Consider the following 25,735-nt stretch of genomic DNA (forward strand, 5'->3'; position numbering starts at 1 on the left):
ATTGGACATACAGTGGCCATTTCTCTATATTTAACCAAGCAGTGTCTGGACAAAGCACCACCTCACATTATGTAGAATGTTGGCTAGGAGAATGGAAGCTACTTCCTGTGAAATGGCATTGATGATATCAATTAGTGCTACAGGCATGTCGAAACTACGGCTCTCCAGCTGTTATGAAACTACACATCCCAACATGCTTTGCCAGAGTTTAAGCATTCCCCAATAGCAAAACTGTGGCAGTGCATGATGGGACTTGTAGTTTCACAACAGCTGGAGGGCCATAGTTTGGACATGCATGGCTTAAGAGAATTCGGGGGAAATTTACTAAAGGAAATTTGGGTACTTGTTTCCTAGCACGGCCACAACGATCATGATCGTGGGCATCGTGAGGAAAAATCGGGGGCATCGCGGCCATCGCAAGCACTAAAAAAAAATCGGGTGCGATGCCCGCGATTTCCCCATAGGGAACAATGTTAAATGCCTCAATTTAGCCGCGATGCCCCTGATTTCCCATAGGAAACAATGTTAAATGGGTCAATTTGCCCAAATCATCATAGGGAACAATGTTAAATGGGCCATAAACCCCCCAAAACACCCCTGAACAGTGAAATGTCCCCCCAAAAGTATTTTGCGCCACCCCACGATCAACGCAAACCCGAAGCGTGGCGAGCGGCGGCGGTACGCGTCCTCCGACCTTTTCATACCCCCACTATCCACGTCGGCGTAGAGTTGAGAATATAATAGTGTGGCGAGCGCAGCTCGCCACCGAGCCCGAAGCGTGGCGAGCGCAGCGGATACCTGTGAAGCCCACGAAGGGACGCGTTTACCTGTGAAGGTATCCGCGTCCCCTCGCTGCGCTCGCCACGCTTCGGGCTCGGTGGCTCGCTACGCTCGCCACACTATTCTATTCTCAACTCCACGCCGACATGGATAGTGGGGGTATGAAAAGGTCGGAGGACGCGTACCGCTGCGCTCGCCACGCTTCGGGTTCACGTTGATCGTGGGGTGGCGGAAAGTACTTTTGGGGGGACATTTCACTGTTCTGGGGTGTTTTGGGGGCTTTCTGGCCCATTTACCATTGTTCTCTATGATGATTTGGTGAAATTGAGGTATTTAACATTGTTCCCTATGAGAAATCGGGGGCATCGCGGGTACATTGAGCCATTTAACATTGTTTCCTATGGGGAAATCGTGGGCATCGCGTCTGGACCATTTAAGGGTTTTTTAGCCGCATACGACGCGACCGACGCGATTTTTACTATTTTCAATGCATTTCAATGGGAAAATCGGGGGCATCGCGTCGGTCGCGTCGTATACCACTAAAAATGACACACGATGCCCGCGATTGTGGCCGTGCTAGGAAACAAGTACCGAAATTTGTAAAAAAAAAATAGGTGTATTTTGTATTTAGAAATACACTTATTTTTTACATTTACTATCCCGAAAATACGGCAATTCGTATTCATATTGATAGCACATCAATACAAATACGAATTGCTGTAATTTTGGGATAGTAAATGTCAAAAATAAGTGTATTTCTAAATACAAAATACACCTATTTTTTTTTACAAATTTCCTTTAGTAAATTTCCCCCAATTCATCTCAAAGTTGCATATAACTATTTGTACCTAAAATAATGAAGTGTCATATACGCAGGAGAATCGGGCCTAGTCAGGTAATACAGGTGGTAAATATCTGCTGAATTCTTCTTCCCTGCCGTAGTAATCTCAGTCCAGTAACGCAGCCCCATTTATTTTCAGTCTATACAGAACCTATTATTTTAGGAAAAGGCTTCTGTCGCTTGGGTGGGGGAGGACCGAATCCATCACTCCACCAACTTATTATATTCCGTAACACTGTAATAGACTCTCCTAACCTATCACGCTGTCCTGTTTTTCTTCTGTTTTTCTTTACCTGCTGCCAAATACACAGCGCTGGTACAAGACTTACTGAACATAGCGGTGAATCCTTCCTTTGACATACAGGTGTGGTGCCAGGACTTCCGCAGGAATTTTCTGGGGCTCCGACTTGGTGAGCTGGCTTGTACAGGTGGGGCTGGCGCCAGAGCGTGGGGAAGCTGTAAATTATGGCGAGAGACTGCTGAAAGGAGGAGTCATCCAGCACATCACAGATGAATTCGAATTTCGCGATGAGAAGCTCTACTACCGTATGCTGAAAACGCCGAGCGACAACCCCTAGCGCAGATGAGATACTTGGAATCTTGCGTGGTGCTTCCCAGCAGTCAGATGATAAGATTCCCTCTTTCTTGCATGTATGGCGCCATCGTGGACACGGTGGTTCCCGAGGGTTGTGTATCTGCCTATGCAAAACCATTACATGGAAGATTCTTTTTTTTTTTTTTTTATGACTTTACAGGATGTTGTTTAATCTGATCACTGAGCTCCTAATATGGGACTTATTCTAACGTGTCAAATTATTATCCAGAAACCCATTTACTTACTGTTGCCTGTAGTAAGCCATATAAGCAATCTGTGCCATGCAGTAGAATTTACTTTTTTTACGTTTACTTTTTTTTTAGTTTTTCTTTGAGTATAAAATAACCACTCAGGCCTCGTGTTTTGTTGCTGTAGTCAAACACTGACAAAATGCCGCACGCTCGTTACCAGACTCCACGTTGTTTGCACTTTATGCATAATTTATGTTGGCTAGCATATATTTCTAGATGTGTTTTGGAGCTTACTGATTGACGTTGCGTGGAGTTTTACAGTAATCCAATGTGAATCGGACAGAAGGTTTTTGTAGATGCGCTGCCACGAGCAACTTTTTAAATGACGCAAATCATTTGTAGACCGAAGGCTGATCTCAAAGTTAGGTTTTGATGAAGCTTTTATCCGTATAATGTAATATATAAATGGTTTCCCGGCTGAAGCGCCCGCGTGTGTGTGTGACCGTACGTTCATTACACAGCAGAAATTTCTGAAGAATCCTTTATTAGTATTTTGTAGTACTTGTAGGAGGGGGTTCTGCCGCATTACTTGAATTTCTTTATGAATTTGCCCCTAAATAGATTTTTCTTTCTAGCTTCCTGCTTTAATTAACACTAATTACCAGCATGTAACTAACAGAGCTGCTGGGAGCACACCCGAGCAGGACTCAGGGGCAGAGTTATTAAGCTCGGTGAAGTGATAAAGTGTCTGGTTTTTATCACCGGCCATTATCACCGGCCAATCAGCTCCTAACTGTGAAGTTACAGGCTTGGTTTGAAAAATGACAGGTAGCAGCTGATTGGCCGGTGATAAAAACCAGACACAGTATCACTTCACCAAGCTTAATAAATCTACCCCTCAGTCGGCTGCCAACTAGTGACATATAGAGGTGAGGAGCAGTGTTTGGTTTTTATTACATATCATAATTTGGACAGAGTTGTTCTATATGTCTTGCCCTGGCTCTGAACACTGTCCTACTGTGTTCTCTCCATTGGTCATAGTTCAATAGACATTATGGAGTATATTCAATGGACGCATGATCCATTCCGAAATTCTTTTGACTGATTGGATCCGGCATCTATTATTCAGTGCAGTGGCCAAAGCCGGATGTCTGATCTGGCCGCTGATTCATGCTCTCACATGGCCAAGTTCGGAACATTGTTTTGCCGGGAAAAAAAACAAACTACCATTGAATAGATCGTAACTCATTTCAACCTATTCATGGTAAAGGCTGCTGTCTTTTCGGCAGTTTCGACATTAATTAAATATAATCCTATATCTCCTATCCTATCCCAAGACAGTGAACAAAAAAACCCGTCCTGTCTCATGAGATAAAGACATAGCGAAAAAACAGCATAACAAGCTAGAAAGTTAAAACCGTATCTCTGTAAAATTAAATGATAGGGTTCATGTCTTGTACAAGATGGCGTGTACAAGGTAATACAGCACACTGGTTCTGTATAGAATTCACCATTTCAGATACCCATGTCTGTTTTAAAGTTTTTTTTATTTTGGCACGTTGTGCCATACAGAGGAGAGTTGCCTCCCCGGATATATTTTGTGGTTTAATCAGCTATTTAGGCTTCGCCATTGTGCAGGTCCATTAGATGGATTCAGGTTAGTAATCCCATACTAGAAACCCGCTCTTCACCACAGAACACGTGCATAGGTTTGGATGCACCTAGAACTCAGCATGTTCTATCCTTGTATTCATTTCTTGTGAGTATGTATAACATTTACGGTCTCTGTGATAACGGGTAATCTAGCTAACCTTAGTATTGTACTGCAAATAAGCCTCTAGACTAGGTCTGACCAACCTGTGGCTCTCTAGTATGAGATCACCCTCTCACCGATCAGCTGGTAAAGCATGATAAGACAGCTGGAGAGCCGTTGGTTGGCCAGGACTGCTCTAGAGAACATCCCTAACACCTGCCAAATAGTAAGCAATAACCAGTTTCTCTTCACTCCTCCATATCCCTGCTGCTTCATTATGTTACCCCTCATACTACACCGTTGAATGGGCACACTTATTATTTTAGAATCACGAATAGTGCTGCTATACAAGCTTTTAGAAAGTATTCTTAAATGTCATGCTTGTGCAAAGCCAGTGATTCTAAAATGATGTTTTGAGCGAGCAATTAACTTGACTGTTTATTTAATTGTATAATATTTATTATGTTTTACCTTGAATTCTGGCTGTTAATGGCTGAAGTTGCACAGTATTTACATTTTCTTAATCTTATGTGGAAAACTACTTAATTGACATTTGGTAGAGCTACAGTTTTACAATGTTTCTCAGTGTAGATTGTTAACCATGGCTCGCTTAGCTGACGGAATAAGACGCGTGGCTCGCTTAGCTCACGGAATAAGACGCGTGGCCCGCTTAGCTCACGGAATAAGACGCGTGGCTCGCTTAGCTCACGGAATAAGACGCGTGGCCCGCTTAGCTGGTATTCTGTTAGCTGACGGCATAAGAAGCGTGGCCCACTTAGCTGGTATTCTGTAAGCTGACTGAATAAGACGCGTGGCCCGCTTAGCTGGTATTCTGTAAGCTGACTGAATAAGACGCGTGGCCCGCTTAGCTGGTATTCTGTAAGCTGACGGAATAAGACGCGTGGCCCGCTTAGCTGGTATTCTGTAAGCTGACGGAATAAGACGCGTGGCCCGCTTAGCTGGTATTCTGTAAGCTGACGGAATAAGACGTGTGGCTCGCTTAGCTGGCGTTCTGCTAGCTGAAGGAATAAGATGCGCGCTTAGCTGACGTATGGTTCATTGAGCAGACGTTCTACTAGCAGGAAATACAGGACCTGTGGTTCGCTTAGCTGGCGTATTGCTAGCTGAAGGGCTAAGACCCGCGCTTAGCTGACGCATAGTTCACTGAGCTGACTATCTGCTAGCAGGGTGAATAAGACACATGGCTTGCTCAGCTGACGCATGTCTCACTTAGGTGATGCTTAGCTGACGTTTTCCTACCAGAAGGAATAAGCATGGCTCGCTGATCTGACGTTCTGCCAGCATGACATGTGGCTCGCTTAGATGACTCTGCTAGCAGGAGGAATAAGACGAGTGGTTCGCTTAGATGACTCTGCTAGCAGGAGGAATAAGACGAGTGGTTCGCTTAGATGACTCTGCTAGCAGGAGGAATAAGACGAGTGGCTCGCTTAGTTGACTCTGCTAGCAGGAGGATTAAGACGAGTGGCTCGCTTAGATGACTGCTAGCAGGAGGAATAAGACGAGTGGCTCGCTTAGATGACTCTGCTAGCAGGAGGAATAAGACGAGTGGCTCGCTTAGATAACTCTGCTAGCAGGAGGATTAAGACGAGTGGCTCACTTAGATGACTGCTAGCAGGAGGAATAAGACGAGTGGCTCGCTTAGATGACTCTGCTAGCAGGAGGAATAAGACGAGTGGCTTGCTTAGATAACTTGCTTAGATAACTCTGCTAGCAGGAGGAATAAGACGAGTGGTTCGCTTAGTTGACGCATGGTTCGCTTAGCTGAATCTCTGCTGAAGGAATCATCTATTCAGAGATGATGAATGAAAATATTATCCCAATAATTTGATAAGAGCGCAGCATCTATTTCTTTGTATGGAAGATAGTTCAACTGGGGGGAAAAAAAACAACAACTGACAAGACAATTACAATGTTCACATTTATTATATGACACAAAATGACATTTAGCTTGTGGGTCCGTCTTTCTTACATTGATGTACAATTGGATTTTATTTGCATTTTCTTTGAAATAAATTAGCAGATAATTTAATTACTGCCTCACCATTTTTATTCATTTATTTTCAATTTGTGTAATTGAGGTCTTATGGTCAAATGATATATTTGGTAAATTGCAATCATATACACCAGAACTGCCAAATAATTGGCAGGATAAAGAACTAGGTTTTACAGAGTAATGATATTAGCAGGGACACACAGTAGCCAATTGGAGCAGTGAGCTGGAACAAGACTAGAACAACCTGTAACCACTTGGTGCAGTGTTCTAGAGCAATACTAGAACACACTGTAACCACTTGGAGCAGTGATCTAGAGCAAGACTAGAACAGACTGTAACCACTTGGAGCAGTGTTCTAGAGCAAGACTAGAACAGACTGTAACCACTTGGAGCAGTGTTCTAGAGCAAGACTAGAACAGACTGTAACCACTTGGAGCAGTGATCTAGAGCAAGACTAGAACAGACTAACCACTTGGAGCAGTGATCTAGAGCAAGACTAGAACAGACTGTAACCACTTGGAGCAGTGTTCTAGAGCAAGACTAGAACAGACTGTAACCACTTGGAGCAGTGATCTAGAGCAAGACTAGAACAGACTGTAACCACTTGGAGCAGTGATCTAGATCAAGACTAGAACAGACTGTAACCACTTGGAGCAGTGTTCTAGAGCAAGACTAGAACAACCTGTAACCACTTGGAGCAGTGATCTAGAGCAAGACTAGAACACACTGTAACCACTTGGAGCAGTGATCTAGAGCAAGACTAGAACAGACTGTAACCACTTGGAGCAGTGATCTAGAGCAAGACTAGAACAGACTGTAACCACTTGGAGCAGTGAGCTGGAAACAGTTAGGAGTTTCCCGCTTCAGGTAATGGTCATAGGAGAACCTATTTGTTGTACAACGCTGCACTAGCTGAGAACTACTTTAAACAGCAACATTTAACCTGAAGTAATACCCGCATGGCCGTGGTAGAAGCCAAACTGTACTCATCCTAAACATTAACCACAGTAATCACGTAAGGCTGCTATTAAACTGGGGATGGAGGATTGTGGGCAGTGTATCTCTATATGAAACTAAAACCATACTCTCCTATGTAGGCAAGAATTAAATATCCCACTGCTACCTCCCTTAGATTCTGTTCCACTGGGTGGCAGGTGATGATGAAATGTCCTAAGGGGGGATTGCTGATAGCACTTAATGCAGTTATAGTCTGCAAAAGCCAGTTTCATGCCATCCTAGGAACATGTTTCACGGCAAACCAAGGCTGGTAATGTAACACGTGGCGACTAAGTTACTCGTACAGTGTTAGTTCTTCTTCCACACAATTTGGGAACAGTGCGGTCAGTGCAGAGCTGTCATTATTTCCAGCCTTTAAGATGGATTCCATCTCTTCAAGCTTCCGCTTTTCCAAATTCTTCATCTGCTTCAGCAGCTCAGTGCCCTGTAATAAAGTGCATATGTCTAAGTGTAGATCAGTAATTCCCAAACCTGGTCCTCAAGTACCCCCAACAGTTCATGTTTTCTGGGTCACCCGGCAGGTACACTCATTACTCGCTGACACATTTTAAAACACATTTTAAAACCCTGTATATAATTACATTTTAAAACAGGCATGTCCAAACTGTGGCCCTCCAGCTGTTGTGAAACTACAAGTCCCATCATGCTTTGCCACAGTTTTGCCATCTGTCTCTAAAGTCCCATACACATGGGGTGATTTTAGCCTATATCGCCTGGGATATGGTTGCTGAGCAACCATATCCTTCAGTAACTATTTTCATCAGCGACCATTGCTGGTCGTTGACGGAAAGGGAACACTCAGTGATTTGGTCGCTGAGCGTTATTCAGTCAAAATCACTCAGCGATCAAATTGATCTGTGTGTATGGAGCTTAAGGTTCAGTGAAAAAATACCCATAAGTGGCTCCCATTGGTCAGGTTACAGAAAGGGTTTGAAAGAAGTTAGTAGCTGATTGGTTGGTCGTTAATCTCTCCACTTGATCTCCAAGCTTTGATTAAAAAAAAAAAAACCTTAGTTATTTTCTCTTCTCCATAAAAGGGTAAGAACAAATTTTTTCAGATCAAACAATTCAAATTATTTTATTTTTTTCGCAGCAAAGCCTCAGACACATTCTAGTAGTTATTTTTACCTGTGATGATGATGAGGATTCTATGACCCTCAGAGCCTTTTCATGTTTGGTGTACAGCTCGTGCCTCCTGTCAGGCTTTGTTTGAAATCTTGGCTGGAGTTTGACAGGATCATCGGAGCCAAACGAGGGGGAGGCGGTTCTTACAAACGGCTGAATCTGGGGCATAAAGACGAACGGCTTAAACACAGATCTAGGAAGAAAACAATATTGTAAAGAAAAGACACTTTTTTTTTTTTTTTAAAGAGCTTTAACATAGTTTGCATTAAAAGAATGGGATATCCCCCCCACTTAAATAACCAAATGCATCAAACCCCTATCACCTGATGTCCTATGCTGGTTATGAATAAGGGAACACTAATCCATAATGTTGCTAAGTACTAGAATAGGCTTTTATAGAACAAACCAACAGCCACGTCATACAGTATAATCATGGTGTTCTATGGGGTTATGTGCAGTATGACTGGCAAGCTGGTATTGTGTAAATGATCCTAGTATATATGAGTACCAATCAGGGCCACCAATAGGGGGTGCTGTGGGTACATCTGTCCTGGGCAGCTCATTTTGCCCACCGCCAACCCCCCCGACTGGCTCCACTCAGCGCGCTGAACAAAGCAAATCCCGGAGTGCAGGCTTATTCAACCCAGGACACCGGTGGCCAATTAAAATGCTGCACCGGCTTTTGAGCCAATCAGAGCTTGTGTACCGGCAGTCAATCAGAGCAGCTGCCGGTACGTGAGCTTTGATTGGCTCACCAGCCAGTGCTGCATTTTATCTGGCCGCCGGCATCCTGAGTTAAAGAATCCTGCATTCCGGGACCTCCGGGCTGCAGCTCAGCGGAAGGGGAGGTGGGGGGGAGCAGGAGGTTACGGTAAGTCAAGTGAGGGAGGGGCCTGGGGCCCGGACTGTAAATGAGTCCAGACCCCAAAATTCCTGATGGCAGCCCTGGGACGATAGTAGTTTCCCAAAGGCTAAGTTCCAGTCCATGTCCTGCAGGCCTACCTGGAGGGGTCAGGTGTTCCAGTGAAGAAGTGGCAGCGTGGCAGGTTAGGATCCTGTGGCAGAATGGACACCATGCTTCCAGTCGTCATAAACCCTCCTTCCATGTTAATCCCACTTTTCTTGTCGGAGAGGATTTCCATCATACTTTCAGCTGTTAAGTCTCCTAAAACAAATGTTAATATAGATCAGGGCTCGACAAAACCCGGTCGCCATGGCGACCAGAATTTGCATCCTGGCGACCAGTTTTGCAGTACTTTCAGGGCAGAGGGACTTGAATTAATGACAGTAGCGGGCCCCATGGAGGATTATATACTGTTAGCTATAACATCCGGCGCAGCAGCAGCCGGCAGAGCGGTGCACAACTCACCCCGCTGCTGCTGTATCAGAGCAGGTCTGCAGCGCGGCTATTTAAAACTTGAGCATGGAGCTACAGTGGTAGTTTCTGATTGGCTCGGGAGCCGTCTTGACTTTTCAAATATTCGTGCTGCGGACCGGCTGTGTGTGTGCTCTCTCTGATACAGCAGCAGCCGGGTGAGTTGTGCGCGGCTCTGCTGGCTAGTGGCTACTGCGGCGCTGGATGTTATAGCTAACAGTATAACCACGGGGCCGCTGCTTACATGTCCGATGACAGGGGCACCAGAGGCTGCTGCAAATTCTCCTGGAGTGCTGATATGATAACCCCCACCACGGGGACCCGATGCTTACGTGTCTGATAGCAAAGACACCAGAGGCTGCTGCCAGCGCTCATGACAGAATAAACTCTGCCAGGACTCTCCTCCTCCTGTCACACAGACCAGTGCCTGACCCCTGTCTCCCCCCTCCCCCCTCCTGTTATACCAGCCGGTCTGACCGCAGTGTCTGACCCCCGCCTTCCCCTCCCGTTCAGCGCAGCGGCAGCGCGGTGCTCGACCCCCGCCTCCCCCTGCTGTCACACCAGCGGCAGCATGGCCAGGTAGTCTCCCTCTTCAGTTACACCTGATCCCCGACTCCTCCTGCGCAGCGCAGTGGCAGCGCGGTGCCCGACCCCCACCTCCCCCGCCTTTCACACCAGCGGTAGCGTGGCCGGGCACAGTGTCGCCCTCCTGTCACACCAGCCGCCCGCAGCACCTGACCCCCGCCTCCCCCTCCTATCAGAGGAGCGGCAGCGTGGACGGTCAAAGCCTCCCCCTCCTATAAAACCAGCCGCCCGCAGTTCCTGACCCGCTCCTCCCTCTATTGTCAGAGCAGCGGCAGCGCGGTGCCTGACCCCTGCCTCCCCCTCCTGTCAGACCAGTGACTACCTACTTCAAGTTCTCATGCAGGGGCTCCACCAACTACCAAAAGTCCCCCATCGGCATGCAGGTCTTTCCTTGCTTCTTGCCGAAGCAACCCCTTGATGCAACCACTGGCATCAAGGATCAAACCCCATAGCAATGAGCATGTAGGGTAAGTTCCACTTATGTGGGATAATATGTAATAACCAACCATGACTGCGTGTGGTATTATATGTAATTGTCAGTCCAGTGTTTGGTAGAACGTGTAAAGGCATTATTGCACATGCAAATTGTGTGTGCACCTTCACCGCTCACTGTCCCTCTTATTAGTTTATCTGGCTCCTAAATTTTCCTTATGGCTCCTGGATTTTAACCCCTTCCCGACATTGGACGTACATTTACGTCATGGTCGGGAAGTACTTCCCGACACATGGCATAAATGTACGTCATGGGTTAAAACTGTCACCGCGTCTATAGACGCGGTGACAGTTTGGAGATGTCTGCTGTCCCTGACAGCAGACATCCCCCCTCGCCGCCCGGGGGGGGCAGGGATGCCCCCGCCGGTCGGCGATCGCTGTGATTGGCTGTTCAAATGTGAACAGCCAATCACAGCTATTTCTGTGTTACCGGCGGCTATGCCGCTCGGTAACATAGAAAACGGTGGTGATCGGTACAGCACCGATCACCACCGATCCGCGGACACCCCCTCCCTCCCACCCGGCAGCACTATGTGCTTACCCGGCACCCGGCAGCCGCTCTCCTCCCTCTGCTATGCGCCGCAGCGCTGCCTCCCCCCTCCCTCCCTCCCCCCGCCAGCAGCAGCAGCACTAGGGACTGTAAAAATGTAAAAAAATGAAATGATTATATATATATATATATATATATATATATATATATATATATATATATATATATATATATGTGTGTATATACACACACACACATATATATATATATATATATATATATATATATATGTGTGTGTGTATATACACACACACATATATATATATATATGTGTGTATATACACATATATATACACACATATATATATATATATATACACAGATAGATATTCCCGCCCGAAGACGTATATATACGTCATGGTCGGGAGGTACTTCCCGACCGAAGACGTATATATACGTCATGGTTTTAAACTGTCACCGCGTCCATAGACGCGGTGACAGTTTGGAGATGTCTGCTGTCCCTGAGCCCCGGTCGGCGATCGCTGCGATTGGCTGTTCAAATGTGAACAGCCAATTGCAGCGTTTTCTGTGTTACCGGCGGCTAAGCCGCTCGGTAACACAGTGATCGGTGGTGATCGGTGCTGTTAAGTACAGCACCGATCACCACCGATCGCCAGCCCCCCCATCCCACCCGGCAGCCCCCCCTCCCTCCCACCCACCCGGCTGCCGCAGCGCCAGCACCCCTCCCAACCCCCCACCAGCCGCAGCGCCAGCCCCCCTCCCAAAGCTGTGGACCAAAATGGGGTCACTTGTGGGGGGGGTTCCACTGTATTGGTGCTTCGGGGGTCTTGCTAATGCGACATAGCACCCACCATTCATTCCACCACCAAAAATCACTCCTTCCCTTCTGAGTCCTGCCATGCACCCAACTGGTATTTTTTGGTCACATGTGAGGCATTGCCGTACTCGGGAGAAATTGGGGCACAGATTTTGGGGTGCTTTGTATCCTTCATTCCTTGTGAAAATGAAAAATTTTGAGCCAGAACTGCATTTTTCTGTAAAAAATTACATTTTTTTACACAAAAATGCAGATCTGGCTCAAAATTTTTCATTTTCACAAGGAATGAAGGATACAAAGCACCCCAAAATCTGTGCCCCAATTTCTCCCGAGTACGGCAATGCCTCACATGTGACCAAAAAATACCAGTTGGGTGCATGGCAGGACTCAGAAGGGAAGGAGTGATTTTTGGATTTTGCAGCACAGATTCTGGTTGAATGACCCCTGAAGCACCTATACAGTGGAACCCCCCCACAAGAGACCCCATTTTGCAAACTACACCCTTCAGGGAATTCATCAGGGGGTAAAGTGTACATTTCAAACCCCCAGGGGTTTCACCAACTTTGATACAACTGGGCAGTGAAAATGAAAAATTACATTTTTTTACACAAAAATGCAGTTCTGGCTCCAAATTTTTCATTTTCATAAGGTACGAAGGAGAAAAAGCACCCCAAAATCTGTGCCCCAATTTCTCCCGAGTACGGCAATGCTTCATGTGTGACCAAAAAATGGCAGGACTCAGAAGGGAAGAAGTGATATTTGGATTTTGCAGCTCGGATTCTGGTGGAATTTTGGTGGGTGCTATGTCGCTTTAGCAAGACCCCCGAAGCACCAATACAGTGGAACCCCCCCACAAGTGACCCCATTTTGCAAACTACACCCCTCAGGGAATTCATCTAGGGGTATAGCGTACATTTAAAACCCCCAGGGGTTTCACCAATTGTGGTACAACTGGGCTGTGAAAATGAAAAATTACATTTTTTTACACAAAAATGCAGTTCTGGCTCAAAATTTTTCATTTTCACAAGGAATGAAGGAGACAAAGCACCCCAAAATCTGTGCCCCAATTTCTCCCGAGTACGGCAATGCCTCACATGTGACCAAAAAATACCATTTGGGTGCATGGCAGGACTCAGCAGGGAAGGAGCGATATTTGGATTTTGCAGCACAGATTCTGGTGGAATGAATGGTGGGTGCTATGTCGCATTAGCAAGACCCCCGAAGCACCAATACAGTGGAACCCCCCCACAAGTCACCCCATTTTGCAAACTACACCCCTCAGGGAATTCATCTAGGGGTATAGCGTACATTTAAAACCCCCAGGGGTTTCACCAATTTTGATACAACTGGGCTGTGCAAATGAAAAATTACATTTTTTACACAAAAATGCAGATCTGGCTCAAAATTTTTCATTTTCACAAGGAATGAAGGAGACAAAGCACCCCAAAATCTGTGCCACAATTTCTCCCGAGTACGGCAATGCCTCACATGTGACCAAAAAATACCAGTTGGGTGCATGGCAGGACTCAGAAGGGAAGGAGTGATTTTTGGATTTTGCAGCACAGATTCTGGTTGAATGACCCCTGAAGCACCTATACAGTGGAACCCCCCCCACAAGTGACCCCATTTTGCAAACTACACCCTTCAGGGAATTCATCAGGGGGTATAGTGTACATTTCAAACCCCCAGGGGTTTAACCAATTTTGATACAACTGAGCTGTGAAAATGAAAAATAAATTTTTTTCATTTTCACAGCCCAGTTGTATCAAAATTGGTGAAACCCCTGGGGGTTTGAAATGTACACTATACCCCTAGATGAATTCCCTGAGGGGTGTAGTTTGCAAAATGGGGTCACTTGTGGGGGGGTTCCTAACTTTTAGCATCTTATGGTGCCTAGAAACCTACATGGTGCCTAAAAAATAATCTCATAAAAAGGAGGCTCCAAAATCAAGTAGGTGCTCCTTCTATTATGAAGCCTGTGGTTTGGTCACCGTGCACACTAGGGCCACATATAGGATATTTATGAAAACAAAAGAATTGGGGGAATCAATTTTTAGTCACATTTCTCTAGTAAAATCTACTGTATTCGTTAGAAAAATGTATTAAAATTGAAACTCTGCAAAAAAAAAGAAATTTTGAAATTTCACCTACACTTTGTTTTAATTCCTGTGAAACAGCTAAAGGGTTAACAAACTTCCAAAATGCTGTTTTGAATACTGTGAGGGGTGCAGTTTTTGAAATGGCATCATTTATGGGGGTGTCTCACATACAAGTCCCTCAAAGTCACATCAGAACTGAACTGGTCCCTAAAAAAATCAGTGTTTGAAATTTTCTTGAAAATTTGAGAATTTGCTATTCATATTGTAAGCCTCCTAGTGTCCCAAAAAATTAAAAGGAAGTTGAAATAATGATGTCAACATAAAGTAGACATATGGTCTATGTTAGTTATTCACTATTTTGAGTGGTAAGATTATTTGTCTCACAAGCAGAAAATTTAACATTTTGCAAATCGCAAAATTTTCCATTTTTTTCCGACATTTTGGTATTTTTCACAAAAAACCACAGACTGTATCGACGAAAATTTACCACTAACTTGAAGTACAACGTGTCACGAGAAAACAATCTCAAAATCACTGGGATAAGTAAAAGCAAAAAAAAGTTATCCCCACTTAAGTGAGACATGTCAGATTTGAAAAAAAGGGCTCTGTCAGGAACGCAAAAACTGGCTCTGTCAGGAAGGGGTTAAATAAATTTGTCGAGCCCTGATATAGATGCCTCGGCTACTTCATTTACACACTTTACAAATGTGATGCTAATGTGTAAGAGTCATTAAAGAAAAACACATGACCCTGTGGATATACCTTAAAAACAAAGTGCACGTTAGAGTGTGCAGGAGATGTTTTCCAAGCAGTTTTTGACCTAAAAATTTAAGTTTACATTAATAAGGAGATGCAAAGTCAGGTACGTTTTGCAATTATTATTGGTGCAGCTATACATTTTAAGGTCCAAGCTACTGCTTTGTAAATATATCTTAAAAAAAACAGTTTAAAGTAGGGATGACTATCAATGATTTGAAATCAGTTTCCCTCCTTCGATTTAAAGCATAAACAAATAGTTATATTTTTCTTTTTTTTTCTAAGGACCAGCATAGCTCCACCCGTCAAGCCCCATCCCTGTGTTTTGATTGGCCCAGAGGCCAATCAGTCAAAGAAAATGGATGACCATCAATAGGTAAAAACATTGATGGTCATCCATTGCATAGTATGCCACCATCAATGGCCGGTTGCATTATTGCCATCGATGACAATGACCATCCCTCATTTACAGTCCAAACTACTGTACTTCTACATTAAGACTACACTATTCATTAATTGTTCCTCCTAAAGCTGGGTTCACATTGAACAACATTTTAAACGATTTTGCCAACTCCGACAGGTCACAACAACCAAATCTAACTGTCGGCCAGAGACCATGTTGCTGATGATGCACACTCCAGCTCCAGCATTAGCACGTGCCAATGACTGCCAGGTCCCACCATGCAAGATATACACGTGTGTGCTACAGATGTGCCAGTAAGGGGACAAAGAGAGGGAACAGCAGGGTCCCTCTCCCAAAAACAAAAATCTTAAATACAGTAGCCCATAGGCTAATACATTTCTCTAATCACTTATCTGAAGGAGAACTTTGGTTGTGGATCACATGGACAAGCAAACTAAAGACTTTTTCATGGTAATTGGAAGAAAGTCCCTATATTGCACAGGACAACTGGGATAAGCTCATGATAAGGGATATATATGTCTAGTGTCTGTGTGTAAACGAAACACTGCCATCTGCAGGCAGTGTGTGAAACTACAAATGTCTCTCACACAAACACAGAGGTAGGTAGCAGACTAGATTTCAAAGCTATATATTAAAATAAAACTAAAGAATGTTAAAAATTAATACAAAACCCACCTTTACGTTTGCTGAGCAGTTTATATCCTTCACAAAACCTGTCTCCAGAAGATGAAGATCTAGAAGGGTTGAAATAGGAATATGCAGCCGCAAAATTAAATTCTTTTTTGCCATCCCACCAGCCTTTAGTTTCAGCATAGTCCCTCATTCCTGGGTGTTCTCGGTCAATCCTGGTGGTGACAGACAGGTTGTTGGATATGTTCTTTATGCCTTCTGTTAGGAGAGACATCCAGTTACTATTTCAGCTCACGGTTTTCCGGATGTTGCTACACCTCTATGCTTTAGTGACATTTCAAATTGTACACATCAGTTTACATGAGAGGCAGTGTTACCACCATACAGCAGTGGCGGCCATTTTGTGGATATGGAATGATTATGGCAATGCCGCCTACTCTATTACTTGTAACCAGCGACAGCGGTAAGATACTGTTGGTAGCTCCCGAGGACTGGAGTTGGCCACCCCTGGTCTACACTTATGACTGGGGAAGTGGAATGGTCGTCCTCAAATAGGCAAATCTCAGGAGGGGTACGTACATGCGAATAGGTCTTATTCCGATCAGCACACTGTATTCACCTGACGTGAGGCATATCTTTAGCACTTTGGCCCTTATTCAGATCTGATCGCAGTACAAATGCTCATAATGGGCAAAAACCATGTGCACTGCAGGTGGGGCAGATGTAACATCTGCAGAGAGAGTTAAATTTGGGTGAAGTGTGTTGAAACTGAAATCTAAATTGCAGTGTAAAAATAATGCAGCCAGTATTTACTTTGCACAGAAACAAAATGACTCACCCAAATCTAACTCTTTCTATACATGTTACATCTGCCCCACCTGCAGTGCGCATGGTTTTGCCCAATTAGAGAACAAATTTGTACTGCGATCAGATCTGAATAAGGGCCAGTGTGTAGGGATGCTGCAAATACCCACTCAAGTTGATGGCTGGTACAGGTCTGAATATGTGGGAACATACTTTCTAGGCTGGTTTCTCTTCAGTAACACGCTCACAATGGGCCTCATTCAGACCTGTCCGCCAGGCTGCAAATGTGCGAACAGGAAAGCACCCCATTGCACAAATCCCTGCATTTGCATGTGAGGGGATGCATACGTCTACACATCCTCTTGCATGCAGCTGCACAGGTCAAAAAGCATTTGATGGTCGCTGACCATTGAATTATCTTTTTTTTTCTTTTAGAAAAAAAAAAAAAAATCAGTCTATATTGACTTTCATTTCTGACAGAAAACGGGGCGGGTACTGAAGTCACATGACGTCAGCCGTCCAACCCAACCAGACAGGAGAACGCCCATAAAACACTGGGCGTGTCTCCGCTGCCACCCCCAGACCTCCCTGTCCAGATCGAATGGCTCGGCATGCGCAAACCACCCACCATCGGTCATGAGGTGGAATTCAGACCTGAACTAACAGGTCTGAATCGGACCCAAAATATTTTCAACTGCGTCAGGCCCACTGCCTCCTGGTAAAAGAACGGAAGAGCTACAAAGCCCTGAGGTAACCCTACAGTCGTTAAGGGTCGATGGGGTAAAATTACCATCGACTTTCTCAGCAGCCCAGTACTGGCCCGCCGTCTCCAGTATCCACGCTTCCTTCCTGTCTGCTATGAGGAAACTGTTGTGGTACGTAAATGACATCGGGCTCTCCATGCAGTTTCCCCCCTGTCCATATTGTTCTAGCAAGCTCACAATGACGTCCACCGCTCCCTCAGCTGTCTCTGCTCTCTCCAAACCGAGCCTACAGGAAACACGCATGAAATCACCAGGATCCAACATTTATTGCTTGGGGTTTATAGATCAAACCATACCAGCTTCACAACCTTACAAGGTCCATTCCCAGGAGGGCTTCATCCTCGTCTATGTCCTCCTTTCCCCACACGGCTTCGTTCCCAATGCACACACCCGAGTCATTGGCTCCCATCTCAGCGCCCCATAACCAGGAGGGGCGACTTAGGATCACTGGGTGTGTCTTCTCGGCCTGGTCAATCTCAATGTAGGTGCACTACACAGAAAGTGACATAAATGTCAGCCAGCGAGGCTTACTGAGGTAACAGAAGAAAGCGGTGATCGCGTTAACGTGGTGTTTCTGGAATTATTCATTTATAACGTACAGGACCTGATTCAGAGCTTTACGTGAAATGGGCAAAATTACATCAACGGTGAAAAATGGGGGCCGATTCATACTTGTACGCTGAACAGATATACTTATAGTTTGCAGATACAGGACCTGAATCAGTTTTGTAAGTAAAGCAAAAAAAAACAAAAACATGTAGCTTTATACTTATTACCACAGCCTATCCATGCAGACTTGTGATTGGCTGTCCTAGTTATAACTCCTCCCCACAGCAGAGAAGCAAGGACAAATTGAAACTGGACCGGGATATCTCGGCTGCACATGGTACAAGTCAGAATTTATTTGAAATGTTTTTATAGGAGGTGTTCAATCCCTCCCGATATTTCCGACGGGAAATAGCAGCAGTTAAGGTATTCAGGGGTAGATGTATGAAGCAGTGATAAGGGCGGAGAAGTGATAAAGTGCCTGATAATTTATCACCGGCCAATCAGCTCCTGACTGGCGAGTCACAGGCTGGGTTTAAAAAGGGACAGTTAGAAAATGATTGGCCGGTGATCAGCCACTTTATCACTTCTCCTCCCTTATCACTGCTTCGTACATCTACCCCTCAATCCCGGCCCGGACTCATCTGCCCTAGACCTGTCTCCCTGTGGAGGCGAGCCTGTATTGTCAGAAACGGCCGTGGATTGTCGTATCGTTTTCGCCAATCCTCCGACGCTTGACAGCCGGAACATTGAATTTCAGCTGTCGATTTACAGTCTGAAGACACGAAGACGGCCCGGGATTCCAACAGTCGGGACGTTCCGTCAGTTGGAACACCGGATGAATGCACTCCATAGTGAGTGGCAGTTATACATTCCTTTGAGTATATTGTTTAAAGAGAATAACCCAGGTGTATATTATGTAAGTATAAGCAAGTATGGGATATTGTACAAACTAGTAGGGGTGATTTATGTAACTGCTGCATTATACATCATCTCGGATCTGGCTAAAAGACGCTTACCTCTATAGAGGACTGCCATCCAATACACAAGTTAAAGGGAACAACAGAAGCAAAATGTGCAGAGAATCATATTTAAATGAGAGTTTGTCATTTTTAACCATAAAACTTCCCCTGGCCAGATCAGTTTAATGCTTGTGTATGATGCTTTACACGTCTACCTGAAGTTTGGATCCTGGCTGATAAGTCTGTCCTGGGAAGTACACAATCTCCTGCACTTCATCACTGGGCCGGTCGGAGTTCTTCCCGAATATAACTCTGTTACCAACTGTTGCAGGAGGTAGAGCAACGAAGGTGTCACACGAGCAGGGTTCCATACTGACACCGCAACCTGCAAATAAGATTACGTCAGTAGCGGTTTCATGTATAGGTAGAAAACAAGCAAGTTTCTATAAGAAGTGTCATCCTATTGTACATGACTGAAGACTTATACACAATAAAATAGGTAATTTCACTAATGAAGCACTAATATAAAGTGAGATATCACCTACTGTATAAATATTTTTAAAGGGGTTAAAATTGCTAAATAATCATAGATTTTGCAAATGTATCCTGTATACTATCTGTAACCATTTGCAGCATATCTGTAGTGCATAGCTGCCTACCCTCCTGCATTCTGCAGGAGACTCCCTGTCATAGCAGCAATTTCCTCTCTCCCTCATTAGTCTAGCAATCTCCCTCATGTCACCTAGCCCACATTACACTGTCACATCATAGTTACCTACCCTCCTGCATTCTGCAGGAGACTCCCTGACATAGCAGCAATCTCCCTCATGTCACCTAGCCCACATTACACTGTTACATCATAGTTACCTCCCCTCCTGCATTCTGCAGGAGACTCCCTGACATAGCAGCAATCTCCCTCTCTCCCTCATTAGTCTACCAATCCCCCCCATGTCACCTAGCCCACATTACACTGTTACATCATAGTTACCTACCCTCCTGCATTCTGCAGGAGACTCCCTGACATAGCAGCAATCTCCCTCATTAGTCTAGCAATCTCCCTCATTTCACCTAGCCCACATTACACTGTTACATCATAGTTACCTCCCCTCCGGCATTCTGCAGGAGACTCCCTGACATAGCAGCAATCTCCCTCTCTCCCTCATTTCCCTCATTAGTCTAGTAATCTCCCTCATGTCACCTAGCCCACATTACACTGTTACATCATAGTTACCTCCCCTCCTGCATTCTGCAGGAGACTCCCTGACATAGCAGCAATCTCCCTCTCACCCTCATTAGTCTAGTAATCTCCCTCATGTCACCTAGCCCACATTACACTGTTACATCATAGTTACCTCCCCTCCTGCATTCTGCAGGAGACTCCCTGACATAGCAGCAATCTCTCTCTCTCCCTCATTAGTCTAGCAATCTCCCTCATGTCACCTAGCCCACATTACACTGTTACATCATAGTTACCTCCCCTCCTGCATTCTGCATGAGACTCCCTGACATAGCAGCAATCTCCCTCTCTCCCACATTAGTCTAGCAATCTCCCTCATGTCACCTAGCGCACATTACACTGTTACATCATAGTTATCTCCCCTCCTGCATTCTGCAGGAGACTCCCTGACATAGCAGCAATCTCTCTCTCTCCCTCATTAGTCTAGCAATCTCCCTCATGTCACCTAGCCCACATTACACTGTTACATCATAGTTACCTCCCCTCCTGCATTCTGCAGGAGACTCCCTGACATAGCAGCAATCTCCCTCTCACCCTCATTAGTCTAGTAATCTCCCTCCTGTCACCTAGCCCACATTACACTGTTACATCATAGTTACCTCCCCTCCTGCATTCTGCAGGAGACTCCCTGACATAGCAGCAATCTCTCTCTCTCCCTCATTAGTCTAGAAATCTCCCTCATGTCACCTAGCCCACATTACACTGTCACATCATAGTTACCTCCCCTCCTGCATTCTGCAGGAGACTCCCTGACATAGCAGCAATTTCCCTCATGTCACCTAGCCCATATTACACTGTTACATCATAGTTACCTCCCCTCCTGCATTCTGCAGGAGACTCCCTGACATAGCAGCAATCTCCCTCTCTCCCTCATTACTCTAGCAATCTCCCTCATGTCACCTAGCACACATTACACTGTTACATCATAGTTACCTCCCCTCCTGCATTCTGCAGGAGACTCCCTGACATAGCAGCAATCTCCCTCTCTCCCTCATTACTCTAGCAATCTCCCTCATGTCACCTAGCCCACATTACACTGTTACATCATAGTTACCTCTCTTCCTGCATTCTGCATGAGACTCCCTGACATACCAGCAATCTCCCTCTCTCCCTCATTAGTCTAGCAATATCCCTCATGTCACCTAGCACACATTACACTGTTATATTTTTGGGAAAAAAGGAATAAGAGATAGATACATTTACATTGAATCATCAGCACCATTTCCCAGCACTGTAGCAAGTGCTTTGGGGCTCATCTACATTTGGATAGAAGTCATTTTAAAAGATTCCTCTCAGATGTAGAAGTACCAGGGCTGCCAATAGGGGGGTGCTGTGGATACAGCTGTCCCGGGCCCTGGCAGCTCATTTTGCCCCCCGAAATCCCCGACTGCCTTCACTGGTTTGCGCTCAGTGTGCTGAACAAAGCAGGTCCCATAGCACAGGCTCATTCAACCCAGGACACCGGCAGCCAATTAAAAGGCTACACTGGCTTTTGAGCCAATCAGAGCTTGTGTACCAGCAGACAATCAGAGCGGCTGCTGGTATGCTGATTGGCTCACCAGCTGTTGCTGCATTTTAATTGGCTGCCAGCATCCTTAATTGAAGAAGCATGCGCTCCGGGACCTCCGGGCTACAGCTCAGCTGAAGAGGAGATGGGGAGCAGGAGCCGGGTTGCGGTAATTCAAGTGAGGAGGGGGCTCGGATTGGAAATTAGTTCCGGGACCCAAAATTCCTGCCCTGAGCAATACACACCCATGATTCTAGGGGCCCCGTTCACAATCTCTTGATATTTGGAACTAGCCACACCCTTTGGGAGGAGCATTGCACGCCCCGTCAATGGGGTGCATTGCAAAATTCTAATACCAACTATAATCTCCCTGAAACTAATTTTCAAAAGAAGGCAAATATGCTGTAGTGCAGTTACAGTACCGTAGCTGTACCATCTGCCCCATCTCCCACACTCCTGTCTGTGGCCGGCTCCTGTTACTGCACCAACTTCACTGGTTTGATAACTGTCCTATCAAATCCAATGATGTTGGGAATTTGGACTGGAGTACAAAATGTAAAAGGAATTCTGATTATTTCTTTGGTTACACTACTTTTTATATGGTTACAGTACCCTTTTATACAGTCCTGTATATCGGTTTAGAGAAATGTACCCCAATATTTTTTTCAATTCAGTGCAGCTCTAAGCTCAGGACTTCCCAACAAGCCACCCACATCAATAGATGCCAGTCTACTGTGCTGTCCCATTCAGCTGTATAAATGTAATGTCAGCAATTCCTTAGACTTATGTCACTGTATAAAAAAAGGACTAGGCTTAGCAAAGAAGCTTTTCATAAACCCATCTTCACCCACCCATTCTTCAGCCAATTTACAGGTCAGATTTCTGGGTTACATCGTGTGGAAGATATTTTTTCATCAGAATTGTCACATACTTTAGACAATGTAACACACTGTGCACCTGAATCACAGTCAGTCAATAAGAACTACAGCAGTATTGGAAACTCACATGAAATTTGTGTTCTCTGCCACCTGGTGGCGAAGTATGGCACTGCATAACAATAGAGGCTGTATCTAATCAAAATCAATTGAATTGTAATCAGTGCGCCAATATTTATTTATTTAGTTTCTTATATAGTGCAGCAGATTCTGTTGCGCTTTACAATAGCATAATATTACTATGTATCAAAGGGACAACTAATGTGTTTAGGTGTTTAATACATCGAAAATAGAGTGTAATTGTGAAATAAATTTTAGACAAAAGCAAATTGATGAGCGTCAGTAAACATCTATTTAAATCTGAAGTGTTCCGTAATATCAGATGTCCGTATACTACACAGGTTTGTATTGTTCTATCTGCGCCTTGTAACAAATGGATATTCACTATTATGTTTAATGAGACCACCTGGATGGTATAACTAGACACAGTGCCCACAATTGTTGCATTAACCCCTTCCCGACATTTGACGTACATTTACGTCATGGTCGGGATGTACTTCCCGACACATGGCATAAATGTACGTCATGACTTGTAACTGTCACCGCGTCTAGAGACGCGGTGACAGAGGGACGATGTCTGCTGCCCCTGACAGCAGACATCTTCCCTCATTGCCCAGGGGGGGGGCAGCGATGCCCCCCGCCATGGGCGATCGCTGCGATTGGCTGTTCAAACGTGAACAGCCAAAAGCAGCGTTTACTGTGTTGTGTAAAATTTAGACTCTGCTGCCCCCTAGCGTCCAAAAAAAATAAAAGAAAGTTGAAATAATGATGTAATAATAAAGTTTAGATATGGTCTTTGTTAGTTATTAACTATTTTGAGTGGTATGATTATTTGTCTCACAAGCAGAAAATGTAACATTTTGCAAATTGCAAAATGTTCATTTTTTTTACGACATTTTGGTATTTTTCACGCAAAAAAAAAAAACTGTATCGACCAAAATTTATCACTAACTTAAAGTACAATGTGTCACGGGAAAACAATCTCAAAATCACTGGGATAAGTAAAAGCAAAAAAAAGTTATCCCCACTTAAGTGATACCTGTCAGATTTGAAAAAAAGGCCTCTGTCAGGAAGGCAAAAACATGCTGCGTCGGTAAGGGGTTAATGAAAACACAATGGGAACATTTATACCCCTTTCACATTGCAGCTTTAACATGGTATATTGCCAGGTTTTTTTTACCGTTTTAAAACCGGGACAGCTGCAATGTGAAAGCTCCATTGTCAATTTACCGGTTACAGAATACCGGTATTTTGAAATGTGTTAAAAGCCGAATCCTACACGTTTAAAAAAAGTGATGGTAAAAAACGGCAATGAAACGGTAATACCCCTTTCAGACGCACTTAAACGGGTAATATACAGTTTAAGCTATGCGGTGTGAAAGGGGTTAAGGCTGTCTGACCCATTTTTTAAAAAAGTTTCAAATTACCGGGTCAATGCCGTTTATGCAGCTTTATTAAAAGCTGAAAAGTAAATAAATATTGGTACTTGGAATTGCTATATTATTCTAAATAAATGAGCAGAATATCTAATAAAAGCCAATGGCTTGTTAGCTCAAACTTTAACAAGTGGCCACTTAAATGTGCTCACCACTCCTTTTGTATGTGGGAATACGGTCATTAAGTCGACATGACGACACGACCATTACACCATTGAAGGTCGACATGGCTTAGATTGCCACATGAAATAAGCAAACAGGGCTGGAGATTCGACACAAGCATTAGGTTGACAATGGCAAGGTCGACAGTAAAAAGGTCTCCAATTGGTTGCTATGGGCTATCTTCAACAGAACTCACATCTTGGTAAATTCACCCCCTAGAATCTAGTGCTGGGGTAGCCAACCCTAGTCCTCGAGAGCTACCAACAGTGCATGTTTTGAAGGTCTCCTCACAGAATCACAAGTGAGCTAATTAGCTCCATCTGTGTATCTTTTAAAATGTGTCAGTGATTAATGAGTGCAGCAGCTAGGTTGTCTGGAAAATGTGAACTGTTGGTAGCTCTCGAGGGCTAGGGTTGGCTACCACTGATCTAGTGCTATGGACAACTCCACCTGTAATCCTTTAGAATGTTTGATACATCTCTAAGGTACTGGACAGATAGTCTCACCGATGTCACTGGTTGTTGTGGGGGGGAGATATAGCAAATCTTGGAGAAAGTGGGAGAATTCCTAAGAGCAACCGCTGGAAGCTCTATCTGTATACATTTCCAGCACAGCCTGTAAAATGACAGAAGCTGATTGGTTGGTTCAGGAAACTTCTCCACGTCATACATTAGGTCTCCAAAACTTGACACATCAATTTATTAGCATTCACAGCATACAGTAATACTGTCCACTGCGCAACAGTATGTCTGCCAAGGTTTAAAATTAATTTCAATAGACACTTTGCTGATTATCCAATGCGTTTAAACTTGGGAACTTCCCTGGATATTTGATATAGCAACTACGCAGGTGATGCACACACACACATATATATATATATATATATATATATATATATATATATATATATATATATATATCACCACGACCTGAACAACCTTCAATTCCCTAAAATATTAAGCTTTCAATTGAACATGAACAATACAGAGATTCTCACTCATTGGAAGACCTGCACAGAAGAGCCTGCGTCACTGACTGACTGGAGTTATCCTCCTTTCCAAGTTCCAACTAGGTATTGGGAGCAGAACAGAACTCTGGGTAATAGACGCTTATGTCAGTATCACCATATTGTGACTGTCAGAAGAACAGCTGCCAACCAGTAGCGTCTTATTGACTGCTATGCAACACGTATAAACCAGTCGCGTTTGTTAAACTGGGCTTCTGCAATTAAAAAAATTAAAAGGTCTCCGAAATTCCTCCCTCAGGAAGTGCAGTAGCGCCATGTTTCTGGAGCATACGTTTCACTGAGAATGACGG

At 44.5% G+C, this 25,735-nt stretch overlaps 2 protein-coding genes across 5 annotated transcripts in view; one reads left to right on the plus strand and one right to left on the minus strand.

Annotated features, from left to right (window-relative positions):
* The window catches only part of GPR155 (G protein-coupled receptor 155), a 52,391-nt gene extending 46,181 nt beyond the window's left edge, over positions 1–6,210 (plus strand). For 2 of the 3 annotated variants that reach the window (XM_083154769.1, XM_083154768.1), the window contains one exon: positions 1,986–6,210. In XM_083154769.1, coding sequence (XP_083010895.1) covers positions 1,986–2,199 — 214 coding nt within the window. In that variant the 3' untranslated portion in view covers positions 2,200–6,210. Of the gene's footprint in view, positions 1–1,932 lie in introns of all 3 variants that reach the window. The other variant, XM_083154770.1, reaches the window with a different exon arrangement.
* Positions 6,086–25,571, minus strand: SCRN3 (secernin 3). Of its 2 annotated transcripts, none has more exons than XM_083154774.1 (8): positions 25,416–25,571; positions 19,297–19,466; positions 17,882–18,063; positions 17,600–17,799; positions 16,051–16,263; positions 9,319–9,481; positions 8,320–8,509; positions 6,086–7,615 (listed from the first exon to the last, which is right to left on the minus strand). In XM_083154774.1, exons 1-8 carry the CDS (start codon positions 25,417–25,419, stop codon positions 7,466–7,468), a joined length of 1,272 nt encoding a protein of 423 aa, XP_083010900.1. In that variant the 5' UTR covers positions 25,420–25,571; the 3' UTR covers positions 6,086–7,465. The 2 variants fall into 2 exon arrangements, with proteins under 2 accessions (XP_083010900.1, XP_083010901.1); XM_083154775.1 differs by having other exon boundaries at positions 25,428–25,561.
* Positions 25,572–25,735: the final 164 nt, after the last annotated feature.

This window comes from Crinia signifera, chromosome 7 (genome assembly GCF_055691185.1).
Source record: "Crinia signifera chromosome 7, ASM5569118v1, whole genome shotgun sequence".
Lineage (NCBI taxonomy): Eukaryota > Metazoa > Chordata > Amphibia > Anura > Myobatrachidae > Crinia > Crinia signifera.

What these genes read in the sequence shown, in the direction of transcription:
- SCRN3 (XM_083154774.1), bottom strand. An exon ending in GGCTGCTGAGAAAGTCGATG is followed by an intron (nt 16,264 to 17,599) that starts GTAATTTTACCC and finishes CTCTCCTAACAG; the next exon opens with AAGGCATAAAGAACATATCC. An exon ending in GGAACACCTGACCCCTCCAG is followed by an intron (nt 8,510 to 9,318) that starts GTAGGCCTGCAG and finishes TTTTCTTCCTAG; the next exon opens with ATCTGTGTTTAAGCCGTTCG.